The sequence below is a fragment of the Mercenaria mercenaria genome, unplaced genomic scaffold, assembly GCF_021730395.1.
Source record: "Mercenaria mercenaria strain notata unplaced genomic scaffold, MADL_Memer_1 contig_4734, whole genome shotgun sequence".
Classification (NCBI taxonomy): Eukaryota; Metazoa; Mollusca; class Bivalvia; order Venerida; family Veneridae; genus Mercenaria; species Mercenaria mercenaria.
In genome coordinates, this window is record NW_026462985.1 from 9,213 (window position 1) to 37,179 (window position 27,967).

At 35.1% G+C, this 27,967-nt stretch overlaps 1 protein-coding gene across 1 annotated transcript; it reads right to left on the bottom strand.

The window, feature by feature from the left end:
• On the bottom strand, nt 1–27,599 carry LOC123546805 (uncharacterized). The gene is made up of 10 exons (XM_053535364.1): nt 27,149–27,599; nt 26,734–26,855; nt 25,666–25,757; nt 25,117–25,157; nt 23,282–23,443; nt 21,217–21,333; nt 19,347–19,946; nt 5,609–5,708; nt 5,114–5,164; nt 1–3,862 (listed from the first exon to the last, which is right to left on the bottom strand). Exons 1-10 carry the CDS (start codon nt 27,572–27,574, stop codon nt 3,561–3,563), a joined length of 2,013 nt encoding a protein of 670 aa, XP_053391339.1. The 5' UTR covers nt 27,575–27,599; the 3' UTR covers nt 1–3,560.
• Nucleotides 27,600–27,967: the final 368 nt, after the last annotated feature.

Here is a 27,967-nt window from a genome sequence, read left to right on the forward strand (position 1 = left end):
TATAAAACAAATCCGTACAGAAATAAATAAAAGAGCTAACATTTGTTCGGCCGGCTTAACAATGAAACATGTTAAGTTTCTCGAAACAAATATAGTAGAAACCATGCATTTCTTACAATTTGTTAAGCTGGCATAACAAATTAACTTGTGATACATGCACTTAATATAAACAGTTCTATACAGAAATAAATAAATGAGCTAACATTTGTTCGGCCGGCTTGTACAAACCATAATGCATTTCTTACAAATTGATAAGCTGGCATAACAAATTAATGATACATGCACTTGATATTAAACAGTTCTATACAAAAATAAATAGAAGAACTAATTGTTCGGCCTGCTTAACAATAAAACATGTTCAGTTTCTTGAAACAAATATGGTAGAAACCATGATGCATTTCTTACACTTTGTTAAGCTGGCATAACAAATTAACTTGTGATACATGCACTTAATATTAAACAGTTCTACGCAAAAAATAAATTAACAAAAGAGCTAACATTTGTTAGGCCGGCTTAACAAAGAGACATGTTCTTTTTTTTTTAAACAAATATGGTAAAAACCATGATAAATTTTTTAAGCCGGCGTAACAAATAAACTTGCGATACATCCACTTAATATTTTTAAAATAGTTCAATACAAAAATTAATAAAAGACCTAAAATGTGTTTGGCCGGCTTAACAAAGAGACATGTTCAGTTTCTTGGAACAAATATGGTAAAAACCATAATTCATTTCTTACAATTTGTTAAGCTTGCATACCAAATGAATGGGTGATACATGAATTCATGTGATATATATATAAAAAAAAGAATTGTATAAAATAAGTTAATATTTGTTCGGCTAGCGCAACAATGAGACATATTTAGTTTCTTGGACATCATAAATCAACCTGTAGAATTTATTCAAAAGACCTGAGAAATGAATTGATTTGTGACACATGAATTCATTTTTTTAAAATAAATATTTCTATACAAATATAAATAAACAAGAGGGTCATGATGACCCTGAATTGCTTACCTGAGTAATATGAGCCACATGTTTCAAATGACAAACTGATGCTAAAATATTAGAAAGTAGGTCAGTAGGTGAAATTCATGATCACTGAAAGTCAGTTTTAAGATTGGGATGCAAAACTGTACATGTCATCCAAATTTCAAGGCTGTATCTTAAAAAAAAAAAAAGAAAGTAGGTTTGTAGGTCAAGGTCACAGTAAGGCGAGTCATAATCACTTGGGTACATCAGGTAAATATAATTAAACAGTCTAGGAAATATGATCTGATAATTTTTTAAGTATCTTTTTTCTATATAATTCATATAACAAATGACACCCCAAGCTGGGGCCTCTTTTTACCCCAGGGGCATAATTTGAACAATTCTGTTAGAGGTCCACTAGGCAATGCTACATACCTAATATCAAAAGCCTAGGCCTTTCCTTTTCAGACAAGATTTTAGATGTTTTTTTTCTTATATAAAGCTATGTAAAACTTGGAACCCCTAGGGTGGGGCCTCTTTTCATCCCTGGGGCACAATTTGAACAATCTTCATAGAGGACAATTAGATGATGTCACATGCCAAATTTCAAGGCTCTATGCCTGTAAGTTTTGGACAAGAATACTTTTTTCCCTTTTGGTTACCATGGCAACCAGAGTTCTGCATGGAATTCAATTCTTTGAACAATTTTGAAAGGGGACCACCCAAGGATCATTCCTTTTAAGTTTGGTGTAATTCTGCAAAGTGGTTTTCAAGATGAATTTTTTTTAGAGAATGTTGATGGACGAACGACTGACACTGCACGACGGACATTGAACGGTCACAAAAGCTAGCCATGAGCCTTTGGTTCAGGTGAGCTAAAAACTACTTCATATAATATTTATAAAACACTTGAAATCAACCTGGTCGGTTAGACAGCTTATCTTATTTCTGAAGTATAAAAAGGAACACAAATTGCAAATAACATTTGAGCAAAAATGAACTGTACAATTAACTAGCTTATTGTAGATCACTGCCTTTGAACGGTTATTTTTTCTCAAAAAGGAGATGGAGTATTTCGCACTAACCCTAAATTCACAAAATAAAATTCCCCATGGAGATAATATCTTACGCTTGTATTTTATGAAATAAAAACATTTGTTATTTAAATAGGTACAATCCAAGGCATTAGTACACCAATAAAACAGCTAAAATTTGTTTGGACGGCCGGCTTAACAATAAGACAAGTATGGTTAAAACCAACATGCATTTCTTACACTTTGAAAAAAAAAATGTGTTTCTATTTCAAAAACTTTTGTCCTATAAGAGATGTAGCACCTGGTTTGGAGATGACCTTATAATGATTGTATTGATACTGTTTGATACAGATTAATCAAGCGGTTCATGAAAAGAAACTTTTTAATTAATTTATTTTGTTAGATTTAACTGGCACCAACACATGATAGGTCATATGGCGACTTTCCAGCTTTAATGGTGGAGGAAGACCCAAGGTGCCCTGAAACTATTTCAAATGTATATTCATTTTAGTACTAGAGGCCCTTAATAGGCCAGTAAAGCCCCTATCTCAACATATTTGGGAGCCAACATGATGTTAAATACTAAGAGTGATTAAGACCAAAGTTAACATGAGATTCATGAGAAGAGTTAATAAATGTATTTTCTGTTGTTTATTTAAGTTCTACGGCCCCTTGCCCACATTTTAACAAATTTGATAGTGGACCTTATAAAGATGTCATTCAAGCAAAAAGATGCCACATTTGAACATACTTAAGACATGACCTCATATAAACAATGTTTCATAAGATGCATAAAGTTGTCAAATAAGGAGAAATTGTTCATTTTTCTCTTGTTGCTCTGGTGGCCCCTAAAAGTGGCCAAGCTCAACCATTTGAACAATCTTGATAAAGAACCATACCAGAATGTAACTTACTATCTGAACAGTGTAAATACTTAAAATGTTTTCATTAAGTAAGAGTGTAACATCAACCTTATCGAAAACAAAATACAAGGCTGGTATTTTTCAATTCTCTTAATTTACACCATTCAGTTATGATGCATAAATTTAAAACATGAAAATGTATAGATCCATAATTTGCCCAATATCATTCAAGGTCCTAATATTGTTTCAAATTAATTTACACAAAAACCATTGTCAAATGAACTTTAAGAAATGTAGTGGAGCAGACTGACTGAACATCCAATACATGGAATATAACAGTTTCCTTGCAACTTTTGTGCTATTAGTATACCAGTAACAAGCATAATTCTAAGTTTTATAATTGATGTTATGCCCTCACTTCAGGTCACACGAACAGGCAGAACTAAAACCATCACATATAACACGAAGGTTTATAATAAAATTTTATGTTCAACCAAATCGAAACACAAAAACATTTTCAATCAAAAATTCCAGGTACAAAAGAAAAACACTAAGTAATATGTGTATATCTGACAGTAAAATTCTACTAATTAAACAATACAACTGTGTTGACCTTTAAACATACCCGATCTGATTTAAGTCACTGGATATTTCGATTCATTTATCAATATCGTAATAACTTGATCACATTTTAAACAACACAGCTAACTCTGTATCCATGTTTAATACTCTCATTAACTGTAATGCTCAAGGCTAAGTGTCCAGTATGACTTTCCACTAAAGAAGCGAACAATGCCATTAGATAATGTAACAATTCCAATAAACAGCAGAGCTTTATATAATTCAGGAAGATCAAAAGAAACAAAAACATAATCATACATTTTTCAAACAAATCTAACAAAATTAGAAGCCAGATATGTTTCTTTATCTCATCCAGTAGTGGTATCTGAACTAGCCTGTATGACATCTTCCTCAATCGTTTACGAGCATGGCCTACAAAAAAGAACACAGATTGAATTTCATTATTGGTAATTTCAATAACATAATTGCTTGTTTATTTATAGGGTTTTATAAACCAAAGAAGGTTCTACTTAAAAGTTTAGCCGATAAAAGTATCTCTAGAAAGCTGAAAGTACAACACTCTTTTTAAGAGTACTACAAATAGTCATTTACCTAGAAATATGTAACATTAAGGGCTGACTTTCCTTATAAACTGGATGTATAGAATAAGGTGTGACATTGTTCCATCAAGTACACAATAAGTAAAATATCTCTGCCATATACTGTTAGGTAGGAATAAAAACTGTACTGAGGATGGCCCTGATAAGCTTATCGGGAGGCTAAAACAAGAGATGTCATTCACCAAGTTTGATCGTAGCTTGACATTTGGATGCTTAACTCAAAATAAAAATGGCAACAATTTTGTTTAAAATTTTTTTTTCGTTTTTTCCAACCTAAACCTACTTAAAATCAATAGCTGTCCATAAGACAGCCAATGCTCAATTATTCGAATTGCCAATGCTCAATTATTTGAATTATTGTCCCACAAGCAGGAAAATGTTACCCTAAATGTTAAAATATCTATAGAGTTTCAACCCAGTGTCTGCATTAGTTATGGAGATAGTAACTTGCATGTAGTCTAAGTCCAAAAGGGGGCATAATTTGCCCAAAATACATATCAGAGTTATGGGACTTGACCATGTGAGGTTGGTAATTGATCTAGAAAAGAAAAGATAAGGTTTAAATCTGAATGCCTTTTAGTAATACTTCTTTGACTTACACGCAAAACATTAACCAGGATTTTCTAAGTCCAAAAGGGGGCATATTTTGGCAAAATGCAGGTCAGAGTTATGGGACTTGATGCTATCAGCTAATTTATAACCCCAAAGACACATGTCAATTTTCAATTCAATATCTGCATTAGTTTTGGAAGACTTGGTAACTTGCATGTAAAACTTTCACCAGGAATTTCTAAATCCAAAAGGGGGCATAATTTGTTCAAAATACATGTTAAGAGTTATGGAACTTGACCTAGTGAGGTTGGTAATTGACCTAGGAAAAGAAAAAGTAAGTATCAAAGCTATATGCATATAAATGATAGCTGTATGTACTTGCATGCTAAACTTTACCCAAGGTGTAATGCCGATGAAAAGTGAATAGTATAGCTAGACTTTTATTCGAATAGTCAAGCTAGAAAAACTTCTGTCTATTGTTATAAGAAGAAAAGATAACCCGACTACATACCCTTTGTGGATGAGTTGGTCTTACTCTTTGGGTTTTTCTTCTTTGTTTGCCCTGAAATTTTTTATAAAAGAAACAGTACTAAGAGTATGATGTCTTAAGTTAAATCAAAATAATCACACAGAATATTAAATTTCTGTCTTCAGCATGCATTTCCAAATGTCAAAATATTTTGACTTTAAGCAGTCAAATGTAAATTTTATCTACTTGCAAGCTTAATGCAGTGAAATCCCTCTTTATGGTCCGAAACTGTCTTGAATAGGTATCGCAAAAATATGTAATTTGAACTAGGGTAATACTTAGTATTCTTATCAAATCTACAACACAAAACTGGAAAATTTCATGCTTTACTCAGGGAAAAAAAATGTGTTATGAAAGCTGTTAAAACTTGCCAAATACAAATAATAGAACTTAAAAGAAGACCCTGTGGAAGTACAGAACACAACCAAGCAAGTATTCAACCTATAACACAAGGTACAAAAAGACTGATCTAATTACCAGTATTTTTGGTTCCACTGTTTTGTGTCTTTCTCCTTTTATTGGCTGTGTTTCTTCTATCTGCTGTGTGTGCTAATCTCCTTGGTTTCTTTACTGTCACCTGCAATTATCATGAATATTATATCAGAACTGTCACTGTAATGTAAGAGCCTTTACTTAAAAACCAATACAGATATTCCTTAAGTGCATCTTTGTCACTGTGTAAAATTTGAAAGTTTAAGCTACTATATACTTCATATTTTACATACTGGAAACCATATCCAGTTACATGATCTTCATCTTAGCAAATGCAGTCATTTTTAAAACTGGGCTTACATAAGAGATTCTAACTAAAAAAGACAGAGCTCCGAAAGAGCTGTATCATCTTTTGTCTAAAGACTTTAAAAACAATAGGGGAACGATCAGGTTGTGTTTAGACTTAGAATACTGCCTCAATTAGAAAAGCTCGAAGAATGTTATGCCCACAGAAAAAAAGCACTTATATTGATAATAGCAGATTTAGACTGAAATAACATCAAAACTTTCACCTGAAATTTAACAGAAAAATGAACATAATTCATGAAATATTGGTGCAAAATACCTTTTTGTAAAATGATATAGGTATTTATGTGGAACATTGCTAAAATTTGAACCAAATCCTTTTAGGAATAACAGAGATGTGAAAAGTACACAAAAATTAACCTTAAATTCATAGTAAAAAGGAGGCCAAAAAATAATGAAAAATTGCCAAGAGTTTGCACTTTCTGTCATTTGATGTCCCATATGATGGGGTATTGTTTTTATGTTAATTCAATTTAAAAACAGACTTAAATATGAGGAAGTTACAAACATTTAAATATTTGATTAAAATGGAAGTCATTTTGTTTCCATGGCAACATTACTGGTAAAGAAAATGGTTGATTATTGAATTTCTAAGTGTGCATTTAAACTGTATTTACTTATTTCAGTGAAATCATTTCTCTACTTTTTTTCTAACTATAATCATGAAAACAAATGTTCTACATCTTATAATCAAGAAACATTGGAAAGTAATTTATTTCATCGACTATTTGCTAAACAAGAGGGTCACTGATCCTAAAGCGCTCATCTGAGTACAAGACTTAAGTGTGCCTGTGTAGGGATAACGCATGTTTTTTCGTGTTATAACATCTGCAGAATCCCGAGGGATTCTGAAGATGTTATAACACGAAAAGAATATGCGCTAACGCTATTCTAGTGTCGCAGGTGTGATAGAACCCTAAACGAATGTAAATTATGTATACACTTACCGACATATAAATCAAATGGTAGTGTTTGGTGAAATTGTCGTGACGTAGGCCGTATACTTGCAAGTAGGTTGTATACTTACCTGTGTTTCAGTTTTCGGTGTATACTTACCTAGCCCATTCTTACACGTGTCCATACTTACCTGTGTCTGTAATTACCTATGTCTATACTTACCTTTATTCATTGAGAGTCACCAAGATACATTGAATCCTATAATTATTTCCTATATTTACCTATCAGTAGTAAGCCGTAACATATACAATAGATGACTAACGTGACTAACAAATTACCTGTCCTTTTACCTGTATCTTATTATCCCTTTGTTATGGTAATTATTTATTATTATTCCTATACTTTTCAGCCAATCGTATCAACGTATTAGTTTACGATGATATTTTGAAAGGGTATAGTTGTTCGGTTTTTATAACCTAAATAAATTATATTACATATTATATAATATATTAATAAAGGGATTATATATTGTTACAGTTACAGTCGCTGAACATCCCCAGTCCCCAGATAGTAAATCACTCTACCGCTGAGACGAATCAGCATCCCTACTCAAACAAAAAAAAGGGACACAAGGCGCCTCGGCGACAAATGGCGCCCAACATGGGACAACGAAGATCATCAATTCAGCTGACGATACGCCTTATGGGAATCTGTAATTCTACATATGAATTCCTCTATAACAACAAACATCAGAACTGCATAAACCTAGGTATGATTTATCTGGCCGGCGAATAGATACAGCATCATAGCGTTAACATCTGATCAGGAACAGGTGCACTAGAACTTTCTGATCGCCATTGGAAGAAGATCCAAGGATTCCAGGAAGTGGTGTGAATTTGACTATTTGTCAGTTTTGACAGATAGCAAAATAAACAATAAATGTTGGAACTGACATATTCAGTGTATATCTCTGAAACGGTGATAATTCTGCGTTTTATACGTTGATGTGGCCGACGATGAATGTAAAGTATTTACTTTTTGTTCAATTGTTCCTGTAATGCATATTTGAGTGATTTTTAATTGTTTACATTTTTGACAGTTGTCTAGATTATGACATACATATATTGACCAGTCTACCCTGTACTTGTTGTGGTCAGTCAAGTGTATAAGGTCGTCTGTTTTATATATCAAAGAGATAAGTGTACAAGCTTGTTATAGATCTGTGATCAGTTGTGTTGATGAAGTATATATATAAGGGTCATATATTTATATAGGACTATATTTGCATATATTATATTTATTCTCCTTCTTTCTATCTCTCCCTCTCAGATTAATAACCTACTAATAAAGATCAGATTTAATACTTGGCCTATATAACCCTTATACAGGTATAGTAAGTAAATATATGAGGTATACTATAGATACCAGTGTGTTTTGTTTTGGAACTAAAAGTACAATTCACCGACAAATAATGATTGCTTCAATATATAGCTTATAAGTAAAAGCAATATATGAGTGCACGAGTAACAGCGCATCTTCTACAGGACTTATATTGATAAGTGCTGTAGTCTAAATAAAACTGATCCAACAGATCCGAAAAAAAAGATATGCTGGATTTTTGATAGAAATTTAAACAATCGTAATTTTAAGAAAAGGGTAAATATACCTTGGGTGCGTATGTAGTCAAGGAATTTTACCTTTTTGTGAGTTGAAAAACGCATATCGGTATTATTATATTTAAGAGATCTACCTGTATAAAGGATATTCCTCGGGTAACCGATTTAACACCGCTATCGGCAATAAGTATTGATAAAAGCGTAAAGTTAATCTACGTCTTATCAACTGTCCCCGTAGCTCAGTCGGGAAGACGTTTAGATTGTAAAGCCAGAGGTCTAGGGTTCGAATCTCAGAAATTGCCAATTTTTTTTTTCAGAAAAAAAAAAAAAAAAAAATCAATTAATTGGTATATATAATTATAAATTTCTATAAGAAAGAAAGATAATAATAGATATCATTACAAGTTTACGGTACTATATAAGAAGGGAAATATAAGAGGTTCGAATAAATTGTGAAAGTAGAAATAAGAGAAAACTGAAAGAGTGAATAGTATTGTTAAAGGAGAAGTGTAGCGAAAGGAATAGTATTGTTAAAGGAGAAGTACAGCGAAAGGAAAAGTAAAGTTAAAGGAAAAGTACAGTGAAAGGAGAAGTTTTAGTTAAAGGAGAAGCAACATTGAAAGTAGAAGTATTTTGAAAGAAGTCTTGTAAAAGGAGAAGCACATTGAAAGTTAAAGTACTGTTAAAAGGAAAGGTACTGTGAAAGAAGTATAGTTAAGGAGAAGCATAGTGAAGGTTGAAATATAGTTTAAAGGAGAGTGAAGTGAAAAGAGAAATTTAGTTAAAGGAGAAGTAAGTGAAAAATGAAATATTAGTTAAAGGAGAAGTGAAGTGAAAAGAGAAATTTAGTTAAGGAGAAGCATAGTGAATGTCAAAATTAGGTTAAAGGAGAAGTAAAGTGAAAAATGAAATATAGTTAAAGGAGAAGTGAAGTGAAAAGAGAAATTTAGTTAAAGGAGAAGCATAGTGAAGGTTGAAATATAGTTAAAGGAGAAGTAAAGTGTAAGTTGAAGTATAGTTAAAGGAGAAGTATAGTAAAGGAAAAGTAAAGTTAAGGAAAAGTACAGTTGAAGGAGAAGTTTAGTTAAAGGAGAAGCACATTGAAAGTAGAAGTATTTTGAAAGAAGTCTTGTAAAAGGAGAAGCACATTGAAAGTTAAAGTACTGTTAAAAGGAAAGGTACTGTGAAAGAAGTATAGTTAAAGGAGAAGTATTGTGAAAGAAGTATTGTTAAGGAGAAGCACATTGAAAGTTGAAGTTTGTAAGGAGAAGTATAGTTAAAGGAGAAGTACAGTGAAGAAGTATAGTTAAAGGAGAAGTACAGTGAAAGAATATAGTTAAAGGAGGAGTACAGTGAAAGAAGTATAGTTAAAGGAGAAAGTACAGTGAAAGAAGTATAGTGAAAGGAGAAGTACTGTGAAAGAAGTATAGTTAAAGGAGAGGTATTGTGAAAGAAGTACAGTTAAAGGAAAGATACTGTGAAAGAAGTAGAGTTAAAGGAGAAGTACAGTGGAAGAAGTATAGTTAAAGGGAAAGTACAGTGGAAGCAGTATAGTTTAAAGGAGAAGTACAGTGAAAGAAGAAGTATATTGAAATATAGCGAAAGAAAAGTGAAAGGTACAATAAAATACAAGAGTAGAAGATAAAAATTAGAATATTGTGGATTGAAATAGAAGAAGTTAGTTTGAAGCTGAGCAATTTTATTGTGGAAGGAAAGCTTCTGTAAAACATGGCTGAAGGTATCTCACCGAGAAGACTAAGAAAAACCACACACGTACGGCAACAAAGTGAAAGTATGGAAAGACAGAGACAAACGGAGAGAGAAATTAGAGCATTAGAAAACAGATAAAAGAACAGCAACTAAAGAGATTAAAAGCATCAACAAGAAATGATGCGATCTGGAAGAATGAGTGCTTCAGCATCCAGACAAACGGATAGAAATGTTAACAAAATTGAGGAGTTACAACAGAAACCAAGCAGAGATTTAGAAACTTCGATCAACAAAATGGTACTCAAAGTAGAGAAAATCAAGGTGACGTACCATCTTCACAAGGCCAAATACAGGAGGAAAGATATATGTTCAAGGAGCCAGTAATAGATGTCTCAGACATAGCATTCTCACCACAAGTGGAGGCATTAGATAAGCGATTTTCCTCATATAATCAGGAAATGTATTCCAACTCCAGACAGAAAGGTTCCAACTTCGGAACATAATCTGAAAAATACAAACAGATGTAGCTAGATTAAAGCTAAATGAGTAAACGTGACAGAGAAAAATGGCAGTCCATGAGTTTCGATACAGGGTTTTCGAAACACAGACCTAGCCATCCGTTAAAAGAACAACCATTATATAAAGAAAGTGAACTGGAGGGAAACATGAGAGAAAAATGGTTCATCAAAGAAGATAGTGCTCTTGACACTGCGGATAAACAAGATGACTGGACAAAGTGGAAGACAATCAGTTGGAGATAGATAGCCAGACATATGCTAAAAAGCAAGGTTATAGTGATGATTGGGGTGGAAAGCAGGAGGACAAAAGTGAAACGACTGAGTTGCTAGAGCTAGAAGAAGAAAAAATTATTGGTAATAAGGCAAGGAGAAAGGAATTGCAAGGATTTATTAGAATTGGAACGAGGACAACAGCTGAAGATTGAACAAGAGAAACAGAGACGAGTTCAAGAAATAGAAAGACGAAGCAGTTACTAGAACAGTATGAAATTCGCGAAAGGGAATTAGCATTAAGAGAACAAAACTTGGATAAATACGAACAAGAGCTAGAGACAAAGCTAAAAGAGTTACAACAGTAACAGGTTATAAGAGAGACAGAGAACAGGATTGAATGAAAGCAACAGTATTGAATTGTTATTGAAAAGGAAAGAAGATGAAATGCGAAAAAAGGAATGAAGCACTGAATAATAGAGAGAAAGAGTTAGAAGATAGAGAAACTTTGTTTAAGACAAGTACACTCTGTTGAGGAACTTCAGCATATTCCAATAGAAAAGATACGATTAAACATAAAGATACAGCACAAAATACAGAAGTAAAGAAGAAGATAACAAGAACATGAAAAAGAACCAGAAAGGAAAGAACTTGAGGACGTAAATCCCAAAAGAACAAAGAGAGGACATACATACATTTGGTCCTAACTTAATATCAGTCAGTTTTCCGGAGCAGATCCGAAACCAAAATCTGAGTCTTCTTTCGAAGAATGGAAGCGAGAAATAGAAAGTGTTATTGCTACAAGATTATACAAAGAACATGTAATGCACAAGCCATTAGACACTCCTTGAGGGGCAAGCAAAGAAGCACTTATAAATCTACATCCTACTGCTTCACCAATAGAAATTGTTGCTCGTGTAGAAGACATTTTTGGTGATTTATCCAGTCAGCAATTCATATATACTGAGTTCTACACAGCAGAACAGAAACCTGACGAATCCATCGCTGAATGGGGTCTTCGCCTAGAGAAATCCTTCTTCTGCTTCCAACAACGTCAAATACCTGAAAAGAAAGAAATGCCATGTTAAAAGATAAATTTTTTGGAGGTCGTTATATAATCAAGAAATTAAAAATGCAACGAGAAATAGCTTTGAAAGCAGTGACAGTTTTTGAAGTCTTGAGACGGAAGGCAAGAGCTGAAGAAAATGAAATGAAGCTAACAAAACAACGGAAACAACATACTGAAACCAAACTTGCTACGTCAGTGAAAACGGAAAGAGTGAAGATATGTTGGCTAAGCTGATGAGAAAGATGGAAGACTTGAAAAGAAAATTACAGGATATTAAAGAAGACAAACAAAAACAAGATACTTCGGGTAACAAATATAACAGATACGGAGGCTCATCGAGTTTCAATAGAGGCAGAGGACATTATTACGGTGGCTATAGGGGAGGTTATAGATATGATACAACACACCCCAAAACCAAGGCAACAAGAAAGAAGGGGAATCCTCAAAGGAAAACATAGACAAAATGAAAAGAAGAATTTAAACGACTAGGTGTCTCCATTGAAGGGCAAATGGCAGACAAAACAAAAAGAAAGCCCTAATGAAACAATCAACATATTTGATAGACTGATTGGTCATGCCAATGAAACATCAGTGGTCATTAATAATGTGGAAACAACATGCATTTGTGATACAGGATCAATGATAACCACCATTTGTGAAGAGTTCTATGAAATCTAGACCCAAAACCAGCAGTTACATTACCTTAGAGATTTTGTTTATTAACTTACCTGATGGAATAGTCTGCCGTATTCTGGTTACATAGAAGCAATAGTTAAAGTTCCTGGTTATCGGACATTGACTTACCTGTACCAATCTTAATTGTTCCCAATACAGAATACAACTTAACAGTACCAGTAATAGTAGGCACTATGTTTTACGGTATCTTCGAGAGACCCAAGAGATTCCCTACCAGAACAGTGGAAATCAGCAGTAGAAAATCTTGTTGAAAACACCTGTAATTGGAAAAGTTAAATCTGCAAGTAAGAAAGATGTAGTTTTTAAAGCCATACGAAACAAAAGTTATCACAGGTTTTATTCGGAAGAACTTCGATGTGGAATCAGCCGTTACAGAATCTTCTGATGAGGCGTCTTCAAGAATAGGCATATGTCCTAGGGTCGTACAGCTAAACAGACCGGGAACCAGAGCTAAAATACCTGTTAAATTATTTAACATGTCAGCAAGGCAGTTAGTATATCACCTAAATCTGTTCTGTGTAATCTGGAACAAGTGAAACTTCTGCGGAGCTGGAATCCATCTGAAAATAGAAAACAGAACAATTAGAGAGCAATAAAGAAAACATATCAGAAGAAGAAAAGGTAGAGACTTTTGTACAAGATATTAAAGTGGACTTAGACAACGTTCCTAAGATCATCTTCCACAAGTCAAAAAGCTGTTTTACAAATGGAAAGATGTATTTTCTTCGGGACCTTTGGACATAGGAAGAACAAATTGCGTTGAGCATGAAATACATTTAGAAGATGAGAGACCTTTTAAAGACCGTATCGACCAATACCACCTGGTCTTATAGAAGAGGTTCGAGAACACATTCAAGAGATGTTAGCACTTGGAGCTATTAGACCATCCAGAGTCCATACTCTTCTAACGTAGTTATTGTAAGAAAAAAGACGGCACTATAAGATTCTGTATCGATTACAGAAATTGAATAATCGAACCAGAAAAGATGCCTACGCCATCCCACGCATTGAAGATACTCTCCACTTATTATCCGGTTCGAAATACTTTTCAAAGTTAGATCTTAAGAGCGGATATTGGCAGGTTGAAATTAAGGAGGAAGATAAGTGTAAAACTGCCTTTCAAGCTGGAAATCTGGGTTTCTTCGAGGCAAACAGGATGCCTTTTGGACTTACGAACGCGCCAGCTACGTTTCAAAGACTGATGGAACGCTGCATGGGAGACCTGAACCTACGTCAATGCCTCATTTATTTGGATGATATAATTATCTTCAGTTCGACATTTGAAGAACACCTAAATCGATTAGAAGCAGTTTTTCAACGCTTACGAGAAAACAATCTTAAACTCAAACCAAGCAAATGTGAATTCTTTAAAAATGAGGTTATCTATTTGGGACATCTAATATCTGACAAAGGCATTGGCACCGATCCTGATAAAGTAACTGCAGTAAAGAACTGGCCTATTCCAAAATCATTAAGGAGTCCGAAGTTTCCTTGGCTTCGCGGGTTACTACAGGAGGTTCATTCAAGGCTTCTCCAAACATGCCAGACCTTTGAATGACTTACTTCTAGGAGACAGTCCCAAGAAAACCAAAACAATGAAAAAGAACAAGATCAAGAGAAAGTTTGAATGGGGACAGAAACAACAGCTAGCCTTCGAAACAATTAAAGAGAAGGTGTGTACAGCTCCAATGTTAGCATACGCCGATTACAAGAAAACCTTTTAAGTTGCACACAGATGCTTCAGGACTTGGACTTGGAGCTGTCCTCTACCAGGAATTGGACGGAAAGAACGAGTTGTGGCTTTCGCAAGTAGAAGTCTTCGACCAGCTGAGAAGAATTACTCCGCACACAAGCTTGAATTTCTTGCCTTAAAATGGGCAGTGACGGAGAAATTCCATGATTATCTCTATGGGTCGGAATGCTTCGTTTATACAGATAATAATGCCCTCACGTATTCCAAGACATCTGCGAAACTTGATGCCGCTGGCAACGTTGGATAGCAAGTCTTGCCAACTACAATCTTAAATAGATATACAGAAGTGGCAAGAAAAAACATCGACTCGGATGCGCTTTCAAGAAAGTTTCTACACTGAAGAACCAGGCATAAATACAGAAGTTGTGAAGGCTCTTGCGATGGCTGCACAAGTCAACATCCCTATGGTTGAAACCATGTGTAATCCAGAGTCGATTCAAGAAAACCCGGATGATGTACCAGAAGTACCTGATGATATGATCATTGCATCAAGTCTGTCACAAAAAAGACTGGTTTAAAGCACAACGAGACGACCATATTATCGCAGTAGTAATTAAACACTTAAAGAATGGCACCAAACCGGCTTCTTCGACCTTTGGTACCGATGCGTCAGTCGTGTCCTGTTATCTGCGTGAATGGTCGAAACTAGTCTTACAACCAAGGTGTTCTTTATAGAAGAACAACTATTTCCGGACATGAGCGCCTTCAGCTGGTCCTTCCACCAACATTAAGGTCCGAGGTTTTTCAGGCTTTACACACAGACTTGGGTCACCAAGGACGTGACAGAACTTGTCTCTTTTCCGTGAACGTTTCTTTTGGCCGGGGATGGAATCGTTTGTTGCCAGCAAATGTCAGATCCTGTGACCGTTGCATAAGGAGAAAAGCCAGAAATGCTAAAGCACAGCTTTGTACCAATACAGTCCACTTTCCTATGGAAATCCGTGCATTGATTATCTTTCCCTTGAACGTTCCAAGGGCGGCTACGAGAATATCCTCGTAATGACAGACCATTTTAGCCGCTACGCACAGGCTTATCCAACACGAAACCAAACTGCAAAGACGACAGCTAAAATAATATTTGACCAATTCGTAGTCCATTACGGATTTCCAGCTCGTATCCATAGTGATCAAGGCCAATCATTTGAGGCTAACATAATAAAGGACTTTGTAGCATAGCTGGGATCGACAAATCAAGAACAACACCATATCATCCTCAAGGAAATCCAGTAGAAAGATTCAATTCAACTCTTTTGCAATGTTAGGGACTTTAACGGACAACAAGAAAGCTGACTGGAAGTCACATTTCCTACGCTGGTGCATGCTTACAATGCAACCAACATGACAGTACTGGCTACTCACCCTATTTCTTAATGTTTGGTCGCCACCCAAGACTAGCAATAGATGCCTTCTTAGCACTCCCGACAAACGTAATGAGTCAACATCACACTCGGAATATATAAAGAAACTTAAAGAACGCCTTTCAATAGCTTACGATACAGCTCGAAAAGTTCCGAACATGCAGGGAAGGTCAACAAACAGCGGTATGACCTGAAAGCCAGAAACCTAGTTTTAGTTCCAGGAGATAGAGTTCTGGTCAGAAATGTGTCAATCCGAGGCAAAAACAAGTTGGCTGATAAATGGGAATCAAATCCATACATTGTGATCAGTCAACCGAATCAAGATATTCCAGTGTTTGAGGTAAAGAGAGAAGGAAGTCGGTATAAAAAGATACGAACCTTCACAGGAACCTTCTCCTTCCTTTTATGAGTATTGATTCAAACATCCACGAAACAGCAGAAGAATCTGAAACTACGGATATCAACGAGGAAGCTGAAAAGAAAAACATGAAAACAACTGAAAAACAAAGATACTTACCAAAACTCCTCAGCATCTCCAAACGATACTTACCAAGATTCCCCTGTGCCTGATGCTGAAATTCCGAGGTACATAATTCCTGCACGGAGACATAGGCAAATATTCCAGATGAGGCATCAGCGCTAGATAGCCCAAATAGACGAATCTGACAGTGAGGGTACACCACATATAAAAAGACCTCAACGACAAAGAAGGAAGCCAGTTGGATGAGAAACGGTGAAATGGAGTCTATGATCAGTTAGTGACTATAACAAGACTATAAAATATATGTGTATGTGAACTAGTTATATGAATTGAAAAAGACAGTCCAGAAGTGTACTGCAAATTATTGTAAATAGTTTTGTATATTTGAAATTTCAGGTACATAATGCATTCTTCGTAACATACGCATAGGATGCCTTATAATCGTCCTTTACTTGTTTCTCAAGTGGAGAAGTTATGAATAATTAAACATGTTGAAAAACAATGACAGCAACTGTTCTAGTGTTGGATTCATATTTTGAATTAAATGTAATTGGTGCACTTTAAATTTCTAAAGATTCCGTGGAAAGGTGAGATAGCACGACAGATAACACAGTAAATGTTGGGGACAACATTTATTCGAGAGGGGGGAAATATGTCGCAGGTGTGATAGAACCCTAAACGAATGTAAATTATGTATACACTTACCGACATATAAATCAAATGATAGTGTTTGGTGAAATTGTCGTGACGTAGGCCGTATACTTGCAAGTAGGTTGTATACTTACCTGTGTTTCAGTTTTCGGTGTATACTTACCTAGCCCATTCTTACACGTGTCCATACTTACCTGTGTCTGTAATTACCTATGTCTATACTTACCTTTATTCATTGAGAGTCACCAAGATACATTGAATCCTATAATTATTTCCTATATTTACCTATCAGTAGTAAGCCGTAACATATACAATAGATGACTAACGTGACTAACAAATTACCTGTCCTTTTACCTGTATCTTATTATCCCTTTGTTATGGTAATTATTTATTATTATTCCTATACTTTTCAGCCAATCGTATCAACGTATTAGTTTACGATGATATTTTGAAAGGGTATAGTTGTTCGGTTTTTATAACCTAAATAAATTATATTACATATTATATAATATATTAATAAAGGGATTATATATTGTTACAGTTACAGTCGCTGAACATCCCCAGTCCCCAGATAGTAAATCACTCTACCGCTGAGACGAATCAGCATCCCTACTCAAACAAAAAAAAGGGACACAAGGCGCCTCGGCGACACTAGCATAAAACGCGTAAAATACCAAGTAAATGAATATATTGTCCCTCAACGTCATTAAATTTCCATGAAATGCGTGGTAAAGTTTACGTTGTTTCACGTTGACGTCAATTCCTACTGAATTATCCGTTTTGGGGCCGTAATACGTTTACACTTTGCCACGAAACGCGCATATATAAAAAGGTGTTATAACAGCTCGTGAGCGCGAGAATTTCTCTGTTAACACACGTTTTCTCTCCTGTTAAAACACCCCCGAAAAGTGACAATAACAGCAGTTTTATGCTAGAATAAAAGTACAGAACTAGGTTTCTTCTATATAAGCCTATATTATCATGATTATATGCATGTCACTCACACTTTTGAACCGAGGGCAATAATTTGAACAATTATGGTAGACATTTCAAGTCTGATCTCACACGCCAAATATCAAGGCTCTAGCTATTATTGGTTCAGAGAAGAAAAGTGACAAAGGCCCCTGGCAGCAATTTTTTTTAACGAATCGGAATAATTTGAACAATCTTGGTAGAGGATCACACAAGAACCATTTGTGTAAAATTATTTCTAAATCGTACTTGCAGTTTCACGCATTGTCAAGAAGAGTTTTGAAGTTTCTGTTATTTACATTTAGAGAAAAGTGACCACGCCCTCTGGTGGCCATGTTTTCACGAATCAAAATAATTTGAACAATCTTGGAAGAGGGTCGCACAAGGACCATTTGTGTAAAAATATTCTAAAATTGAGCCAGCAGTTTCACATAAGAAGATTTTTCAAAGTTTCCACTAAATACATATGGGAAAATGTGACCACACACTCTAGCGGCCCATGTTTTTAATGAATCGAAGTAATTTGAATAATATTGGTAGAGGGTCACACAAGGTTAATTTATGTAAAATTAGTTTAAAATCGGACCAGCAGTTTCAAACAAGAAGGTTTTTGAAGTTTCCACTATAAACATACAAGGAAAAGTGACCATGCCCTCTGGCACCATGTTTTTTCACAAATCAAAATAATATGAACAATATTATATATCTTGGTAGATAGTGACATAAGGGCCATTTGAGTGAAATTATTTTAAAATCAGGCTATCGGCTCAGGTGGAGATGTCCCTTGAAGATTTCTCTATTTTTTTAGCTCCAAAAGCCCCTATGTGGAACCAAGCGAAACTGTTTGACCAACCCAAGGAACATCATGGCCAAGTTTCATCAAAATCAACTTAGTGATTTTGGAGATGTCGTTTAAACATAAATTTCTATGACGGATGGACATACGCACGACAGACACCAGACACAGCGTGATCACAATAGCTCACCATAAGCACTTTGTGCTCAAGTGAGCCAATACAAAATTCAGCAGTGTGTAAATGACATCATAAACATACTAAAGTTGCTTCCATCATGATCAGCAATTTTCTTAAATCTCAAACCATATCTTTTTCAGTGGTGTCCAATTTAATTTTTTTTACTGTTACAGCATTATGAATTCTGGTTGATGGATTATACTTAAAATTAACTGATTGTCAGGCATTCTTTGCCCTTTAGGTTTGTTCAGTAAAATTCGAGATAAAGTTAAAGTGCACCAAAACTTTAACCTTAAAATTCATAGCAAAAAGGGGGATAATAAATGAAATATTTGGAGAAAGTGCATCAAAACTTTAACCAAGGTTTCAACGTCAAAGGATGTTGGTGCTGGATCAAGTAGAATAACTCTCTATATAAATATACACTTTATATACTAGTAGTTAAATCAAATACTGCACATGTGATTTGTGTAATGTATTATACTCTGAAATCAATCTAAAACTACCATTACCTTTGGTATAACTGTTTCTTTTTCAATCTGCTTTCTAATTTCCTCTGGGATTTCTATATCTATGCTCATTTCTCTCGGTTTCTGCCTTGGCAATTCATTCATAATCCACACAGCACTATTTTTATTGTTTTCTTGACTTTCTCCGATTTTCTCATAAAATTCTTGCCATTTAGAGAGTGAATTTGATTTTCTGAATAAATTTTTTACAGCTTCAACTTGTTTTAATTGTTTCTGCTTATCAATTCTAGAAAAATCTGGCAAGAGAATTGAAGGTTCACCCTTTGGAACTGATTTTAAAATATTTTCTTCCATAGGAATCCAGGGGCAATTATGCTGCCCTTTATAAAACAATGAAATTCTCTCATTTACACTACTAAATTTGTAATGTAAAGGTGAACTAACACCAACAAGTTCTTTAATTTCTGGTGAGAGCCAACTTTTAATGTCAAACATAATATCAATCGCTTCTGAACTTGGTAACAAATCAAACAAATCCTGTAAAATTTCAACATCTGTCTTCCTTAATCGTTCTGCTACATGACTGAAGGCCGCATCCACATCTTCATGCGTGTGTCCAACGTACAAGAAAGACAAGTGTACCTTTAAAATAAAGAGAAAGAAATTTAATGCAATTTTTACTTCTGAATACTGGTACCCATAGCTCTTTCGTTTTGGATCTGTTGGACTTATTCATGCTCTCAAGAAAAGCTCCTCATAACAGTGTATATTTCAAATATCATCAAATGTTTCTGTAAGTGTATTTATATTAGCGCATACGCCTTGAATTGAGTAGTTTCGACTTATTAGCGCGTAGTTGTATTAGCGCAGTATCACCAGCGCTAAAATATGGTATTCGTAATGAAATCGACCAAGCACGCACATAAAAATGCATAGGTCTACAGTATGACATAAACTCTACATTCGTTTAGATTAGTGTTAATCTGTATGCTGTAAATTTGTACATGTACACAGTACAGAATGCTGATAATTGTTTGTTTTAAAATTTGCACTTGGTTTTCAAAGCAGTATAATGGTATGTTAAGACTTGTTATTAGCGCTACTGGACAAACTGGCAATCTACTCCGAAGGTTTTATACACCATGTTTACGGACAGTGGTGAAGAAAAAAAAGCAGCTTAATTTACAAAATTGGATGACTTTTGTACAAATATTCAAACAGGTTAAACTATTATATTCAAAACATTTTGCAGAATAATAGTTAGAATGCAGTTATTGTCGTATTTACACAATTAGTATATATATTTCTCTGTGTTCTGTTGCATTGTGATAATGGTATTTTCAATACTATAAATAGCACTTTTTAAGCCTTTCATTTCAGTCTAATATTAGTGCTAGACATGAATTAGCGCCTGCCCGAGCCCGCCCGCTTAGCTCAATAGGTAAGAGCGTTGGTCTACGGATCACGGGGTCGCGAGTTCGATCCTCGGGCGGGACGTATGTTTTCCGTGACTATTTGATGAACGACATTGTGTCTGATATCATTAGTCCTCCACCTCTGATTCATGTGGGGAAGTTGGCAGTTACTTGCGGAGAACAGGGTTGTACTGGTACAGAATCCAGGAACACTGGTTAGGTTAATTGCCCGCCGTTACATGACTGAAATACTATTGAAAAACGGCGTTAAACCCAAAACAAACAAACAAATGCCCGATCCAGCTAATAGCGCGAAAATTAGTACTCCGCTAATATTAAAACATTTACAGTATTAGTTCTAATTTTATTTCTGAGACTAAGTCACAATACTAGTATATGCCCCAAAGCATGGACATCAGACTGTAGAATGTTCTCTTTCTCTGGCTCTTCAAAAAGCAAAATTTTGGCCATTATTTCCAATTAGGTAAAAAAATTACCTCATCAAAAATCCTTTCCGTGACCAGAAGCTCACAAAATGCCATAACATAGCGATTTTTATTTTCCCTCCCGCAGTTATCTGCCTGGATGTATAATACAGGAGGAAGTTGATTCATCTGTAAAAATACAAGTTCCACTAGAAATGAAACACTTATAATAAATAAAAAAAAGAACACCAGTTATCTGAATTAATAGCTTTTTGCTGTACAAGAAGACCAAAAAAAAAAATGTTATGGCAAACATTCAGAAATCTTTATATTGTGATGCTACTTATAAGTCAAACCTATCAAACTGTTTCAATTAGATTTTTTACTTTGCATTATTTCTATAGGCATTAAATCAAACAGTTAATCAACATCAAATCAGTTACATATACACATTAAACTTGTTTTCTTTCTGTCAAGGCTTTAATATTTCAATGATGCATAAAAGATGACTACCTCTCTGTTCAAGGTCATATTCTGATAGGTTTGTGCTGTATATATAGATGTCATCCGTAATAACAAAGAGATCAGTAACACTGATGGATGCTCCTCGAAGCAAATATCGGAAATGGGGAAGGGCAGCAATAATAAAGAACAGGGCCATATAGAGTTATGGGTCTTAGTTACTGCACTTGCCCTAATTGTTTTCTACAAGAATTTTAAGTTAGGATAAAGTATCTCTGAGCATATCTCTTGTAGTTAAGGAGAAAGCCTCTTGACAAAGTTTATGCCACAAAGGGATGTAATTAAAAATGAGGTCAGCTTGTTATGGTTCATAGTTATTGAATTTCCTCTCACTGGCCTACATAAATGTGTAAAGTATTGAGTCAATCACTTATATACTTTTTTTATTAATACGTCGTAAAAGTTTTCATTCATAAAGAGAGATAATTCAAAACAGGAAAATCTAGAGTTATTGTTTAATGCATCCCCTCTCACTGATTTCCCTCAGTATCTTCTAGATAAATGTTACAAAAACGACCACACAAGCAGATCTACCTTAAGAGATAATGCATTATTTTTGCATTTCTTTCTTTCTGCAGAAAGATGACAAGGAAATAAAATTTAAAGAAATATATGAAACTTAAAAAAATGTACTACTTTATGTGGCCATGGAGAACTAGATGCCCACGGGCAACATGTCCAACACGCCAGCAGTCAAAAGGACTAGGAGTTGCACATGACACCCTGTCTCATTGAGGCAAACATTTATGCCAAGTAAAAAATAATTGCAGAAGTAACAATATAAGTTATTTATAAATAGTAACAACTAAGGGAAGTAAATCTTAAAAAAAATCTAAGTCCACACAAATGCACAAAATGCACCTCAAAATTGGATGTAACATGCATATTGTACTACAGAAAAGTGGTCTTGAATTTTCCCTACGACCAGTAATAAAAGAATTACAGTATAAGCTATTTATAGTTACAACAAAGGGAAGGAATTCTAGGTTCTTGCACATGGCATTCTGTCTCGTGATGGTGAACAATTGTGCCAAGTTACATCAAAATCCATCCATGCATGAAAAAGAAATACTCTAGACAAAGTCATTCTTGTATCTGACCTTTGACCTCTAAGTGTGTCCTTGACCTTAGACCTAGTTTCCTGGTTCTTGCGCAAGTCACTCTGTCACATAGTTGTGAACATTTTTGCCAAGTTACATCAAAATCCCTCTGTGCATGAAGAAGAAATGCTCCAGACAGTCATTATTGAATTTAACCTTTGACCTCCAAGTGTGACCTTGACCTTTAAGATAGGAACCTGCATTTGCGGAAGACACTCTGTCTCACTGAGGTTAACATTCAAGTCAAATATAAACGGAATTGCTCCATGCATGTCAAAGTTATGGTCCGGACAAACAAATCCGGACAGACGCACGGACGGATGCACATACACCAAACAGCCATTTGGACAACTATGTCTTCGCCTCCGCGAGCGGGCTCGACAATAAAATGACGGGTCATCTATTGAAATGCTCATAAATTTCTCATATATATTTTAAGCACTTGAAAATTCTTTCCCTTCTTCAAATCATACAAGACAACCTAGCAAACAGTAACAGAATTTACAAATACATACATGTTGCTGTGCAGTTCTCTTCAACATCTTCAGTAAAACGTTAATAGTAAGATTTGGATCATGAGGATATTCATTCAGGTCAACATATGTATGGAAGCCACCATGACCATGATTGATCACTCCTGTGATATGTGTCTTCAATAAATCTGTTCCTTTGATATTCTGAAAAAATAAAAGCGAACAATAGACTACAGTAAAAACACCTGTCTCCCCGTATCATTTCATTCAACAGAAAAGTGAAGTGATATGCCGTAAGGCTTGTGATGCTTATTCCAGTCTGGTGTGCTAAAGGCACGCCAGTTGCATATGTTCCACTCTACTTTAACAGTTTTATTTAAAACAAAATTAAAAGTTTTTGTACAGGACTGAATATTCATGTAATGCATGAGAAAGTCACATTTGTCTGATGATGCTGCTGACAGTGTTTCCTTCCATCAGCATTTGGTATAAAATTATTCATTCAAGGGGACTTTTTTGTGTCATCCAGAAATGTGCATGATATTGCTACAAGTGTACCGATATCAGGCACACCAACTCACATAACCTCTGATATTGGCCTCATACTGCCTCAGAGCAAATATGTTAGTATATTAAGAAGCATATCATAATTCATGTTTAAAATCACTCTTACATTATGCTCCAGACAATTTTTTTTTAACTAGAGCTGTCACAGGAGTGACAAACTATACCCCCACAATATGGCCTTGTCACAGAACTAAGCCAATGTCAAAGCAGAACTTGCTTGACCTTTGACCTACTGACCTCAAAATCTATAGTGGTCATCTGCTGGTCATTATCAACCTCCCTATTAAGTTTCATGACCCTTGGCCCAGGCGTTTTCAAGTTATTGTACGGCAAAGGTTTCAGTTTTTTTTTGGTCATCATGAACTTTGACCTTTGAAACTCTAAATAAATACGAGTCATCTGGTGGTCAAGACCAACCTCACTACCATCTTGGTAGAGGATCACTAGATTTTGCTACATACCAAATATCAAAACCCTAGGCCCTGTGGTTTTGGACAAGAAGATCAGATACCATTTAACTCTTCCTGGCCAATGTGACCTTGACCTTTCACCTCAAAATCAGTAGAGGTCATCTGCTGGTCATGACCAAACTCGCTATCAATTTTCCTGACACTACGCCCAAGTGTTCTTGAGTTTTTGCACGGAAACCATTTTACTGCTCCTGGTCACTGTGACCTTGACCTTTGACATACTGACCTCAAAATCAATAGGGGTCATCTGCTGGTCATTACCAACCTCCATATCAACTTTCATGATCCTAGGCCTAAGTGTTCTTGAGTTATCATCCGGAAACCGTTCAATTGTTCAGGGTCACTGTGACCTTGACCTTTCACATACTGACCTCAAAGTCAGTAGAGGGCCGGTCATCTGCCTGTCATGACTAACCTCTCTATCAACTTTCATGATCCTAAGCCCAAGTGTTATTGAGTTATCATACAGAAACCGTTTTAACTATTCAGGGCACTGTGACCTTGACCTTTGACATACAGATCTCAGAATCAATAGGTGTCATCTGCTGGTGATGACCAACCTCCCAATCAACTTTCATGATCCTAGGCCCAAGCGTTCTTGAGTTATCACCTGGAAACGGACTGGTCTACCTTCCTACCCACCGATCGACTGACATCGGCAAAACAATATACCCCTTCTTCTTCGAAGGAGGGGCATAAAAACACCTACGGTTCTCAATAGGTTGTTCACCAAGAATTTTTTTTTAATTGCAGTGCAGCATTCTTTCTGCCATTTTCCTTCTAATCATACTTAATACACTTTGGATACTGCTATTATTAGTGTTTAACAGAAATAATTACCTTTGGTAAGCGCCCAGTGAAATGAGGTAGATTTGTCTTTGCTGAAAACAAAGGAATGTGATTTTAGCTTAGAATCAAAATAAACTATCAATTTGTAAATCCGTATGCCTCAAAATGACACAAATTACACAGAGAATATTTTCAGCTTGCTTAACCTGAGGGTATAAATCACAACAGCCTGTCTTAAGCATTACATGCTTAGGCGAGTTGAAATGACCATTTATTATGGTAAGCATTAAATTTTGTACCAGAAAGAACAATGTTCAGAGTTTGAAAAATGGAATTTAAACTTGTATGACTGACATAGCTAAACATTGCATTTTGCACATTGTTTCTTTATTGTATACATTGATGCCACATAATTTAGAATAAGTCTGAGAGGTAAAAGTGACAAACTGACCTATAATAATATGTCTCCAATGATTCTGTCAGACACAGTCATATGTTTAAGGACATTCATTAAAACCAAAATCATTCACTCTATGTTTTTCTAAACACAAGAAATGAAGAAATATGCTAGAATATTCTCTTAAATTTGTAAATACTTACATTGATCCATACCATCAACTATCAAAGACATATATGCATCTGGGTTCTTCCTACTAGCATTCCTTTTTCTGTAATAGTATTTTCGCTCAAGCCTAATAAAAAGGAAAATACCATTTTTGAGCTGTGATTCAGTTCTGAATTGTTAATATAGAGTAAGGTATATATACATCAGTTCCAATTTTATACAGTAAAAGATTCCTTGCCATGTACCTTTCAGAAAAATAGCTAAATTCTATAAATTGGCATGTTTCAAAACCAAAGAATAGTAAAACCTTGAATACTGCATATTTGTTGTCACAAAGGAACTTTGTTCCAACTTCCTTATATTACAATGGTTTGTTATGCACTTATTATTGATGGAACTAGTTTGTAGCACTGCTAATAAACTGCAATAAGAACATCAAAAAGAAGTTGGAATTAATTTTAATTTTTGTTCTCTCAATTCTGAAGTTAAGGTAGTTTTTCAGATATTTGTAAAATTTAAATGTGTTAAACATTTATCAAAAGAGAATAAGATGGGAAACTATAACTGTTTTTGAGAAAAGCAAATGTCTCCCACAACTGACTAATCATCTAAATAGCAAGTCAGTCTTTATCTACTGTTTACACACATCAATTCAAGGGCCAGAACTCCAAAATGCCTAGACCGATTTGGCTCATTATGGAACTTGGCTGAGGTCTTATGGTCAAACACATTTTTATTCAAGTCTGGTGAAGATTGGATGAGAAATGTTCGACTTAAAGTGCGGACAAGGGTAAAAAGACTAATTTTTCAGTAATTCAAGGGCCGTAACTCCAAAATGCCTGGACCGAATTGACTAGTTATTGAACTTGGCCAAGGTCTTATGGTCCAACACATTTTGTTTGGCGAAAATCGGACGAGAAATGTTCGACTTTAGAGTGCGGACAATCTTTGTGACAGACACACAGACTGGAGTTAAACAATATGTCTCTATACCACTTAGTGTTGGGAGACATAATTAATAGCTACAGTTTCCTTAGGCTGTTTGTGCTCTGACTTTGTAACAGACACACTTCTTGAGTATATCTATACTATTATCTACTTACATTTGTCTTTTATTATGTTCATCTTTCTGCTTTTTGTACTCGGCTCTTGTTTGTACACATGTTGTTTTCTCTAATTGGCGTTCCAATGTTGTACATGTTGTACACTTAGAAAATGAATTAGTCTGAAATAGAAAGAAAATGCTTGGTTATTATACTCGTGTAACAGGCAGTTTATGACACTCAAGGGTGTTTTAGCCCCAGTAAAATTCAGTAATTCTGATGTCGAAGCCTAAAGGAAGTTAACCATGTCAAGGTCATGATTTGTTAACAGACCAACTAAATGACTCAAACACAGACCATTTGTGTATTTTTTTTAAATCTGGCAAAGCTTGTAACTGCCATTGATAGGAAACCTGTCATTTTATGTTCAGGAACATGTGTAGTCAAAATAAAATCACAAACAAATAAAGAATACCTTTTTTATCTTCAAATGTGGAAAAAATTGTTCCCAAATTTTAAAAAACTGGGATCTGCTGACTGGATGCTCCAACCACTGTCTGCTCTCTGTGTTATACTTCCAGTATAAATCCGTTTTCACAGTTTTGTATGGAAGGAGAATATCTACCGTATCTGGCATTCTGTCTCCATGGTAGGTTCCATAATCCTCCAGCCAGTTAATAAGTAACAATGTTTTTTCTGACATATCTCTAGGATTTTTTCCCGGAACTGTTGCAACATTTTTGCTGTTCATTTGTATTGCACGTGAAAGCGTGTTTTTGTTTACCCGGAATACTGAGCAGAAAGCCTTGGAACACAATGTAAATTGTTCTACATGTATAAATCGAAATATACCTTTCTTCTTCGAATGAGAAATGTAATATTTAAGCAGCTGCATTCGCATTGTCTTCGAATGAAACCAAAAAGAATTTCTAAGTTCTCTCAGTTTTGAAGTTCACATTTTCTAAACATTTTTCACCACATACACATCTGTCTTTCAACGCACTTTTGATACTTAAAAGGCTTGTGGCTTTTGACTTCATCTTATTCCCACTGCTTACTTCTGCTGAAAGGGAAAATATCAATCTTCAGAAATTTCTGCAAATGGCAGAAGATGTTATCTTTGGATACTGGGTGGAGGTTTTTGGTATTTCACTCAACAACTGGTGTAAGTTCACATCGGAGCTCTTGGGAAGACTGAAGAGTAGGCTGTTGTGTAAAAATGATACTTACTCCCACCAGTAAAGTATTTAACCAATCAAAAATCTACTCTACTCTGAGCTTTGATGTGAACTTA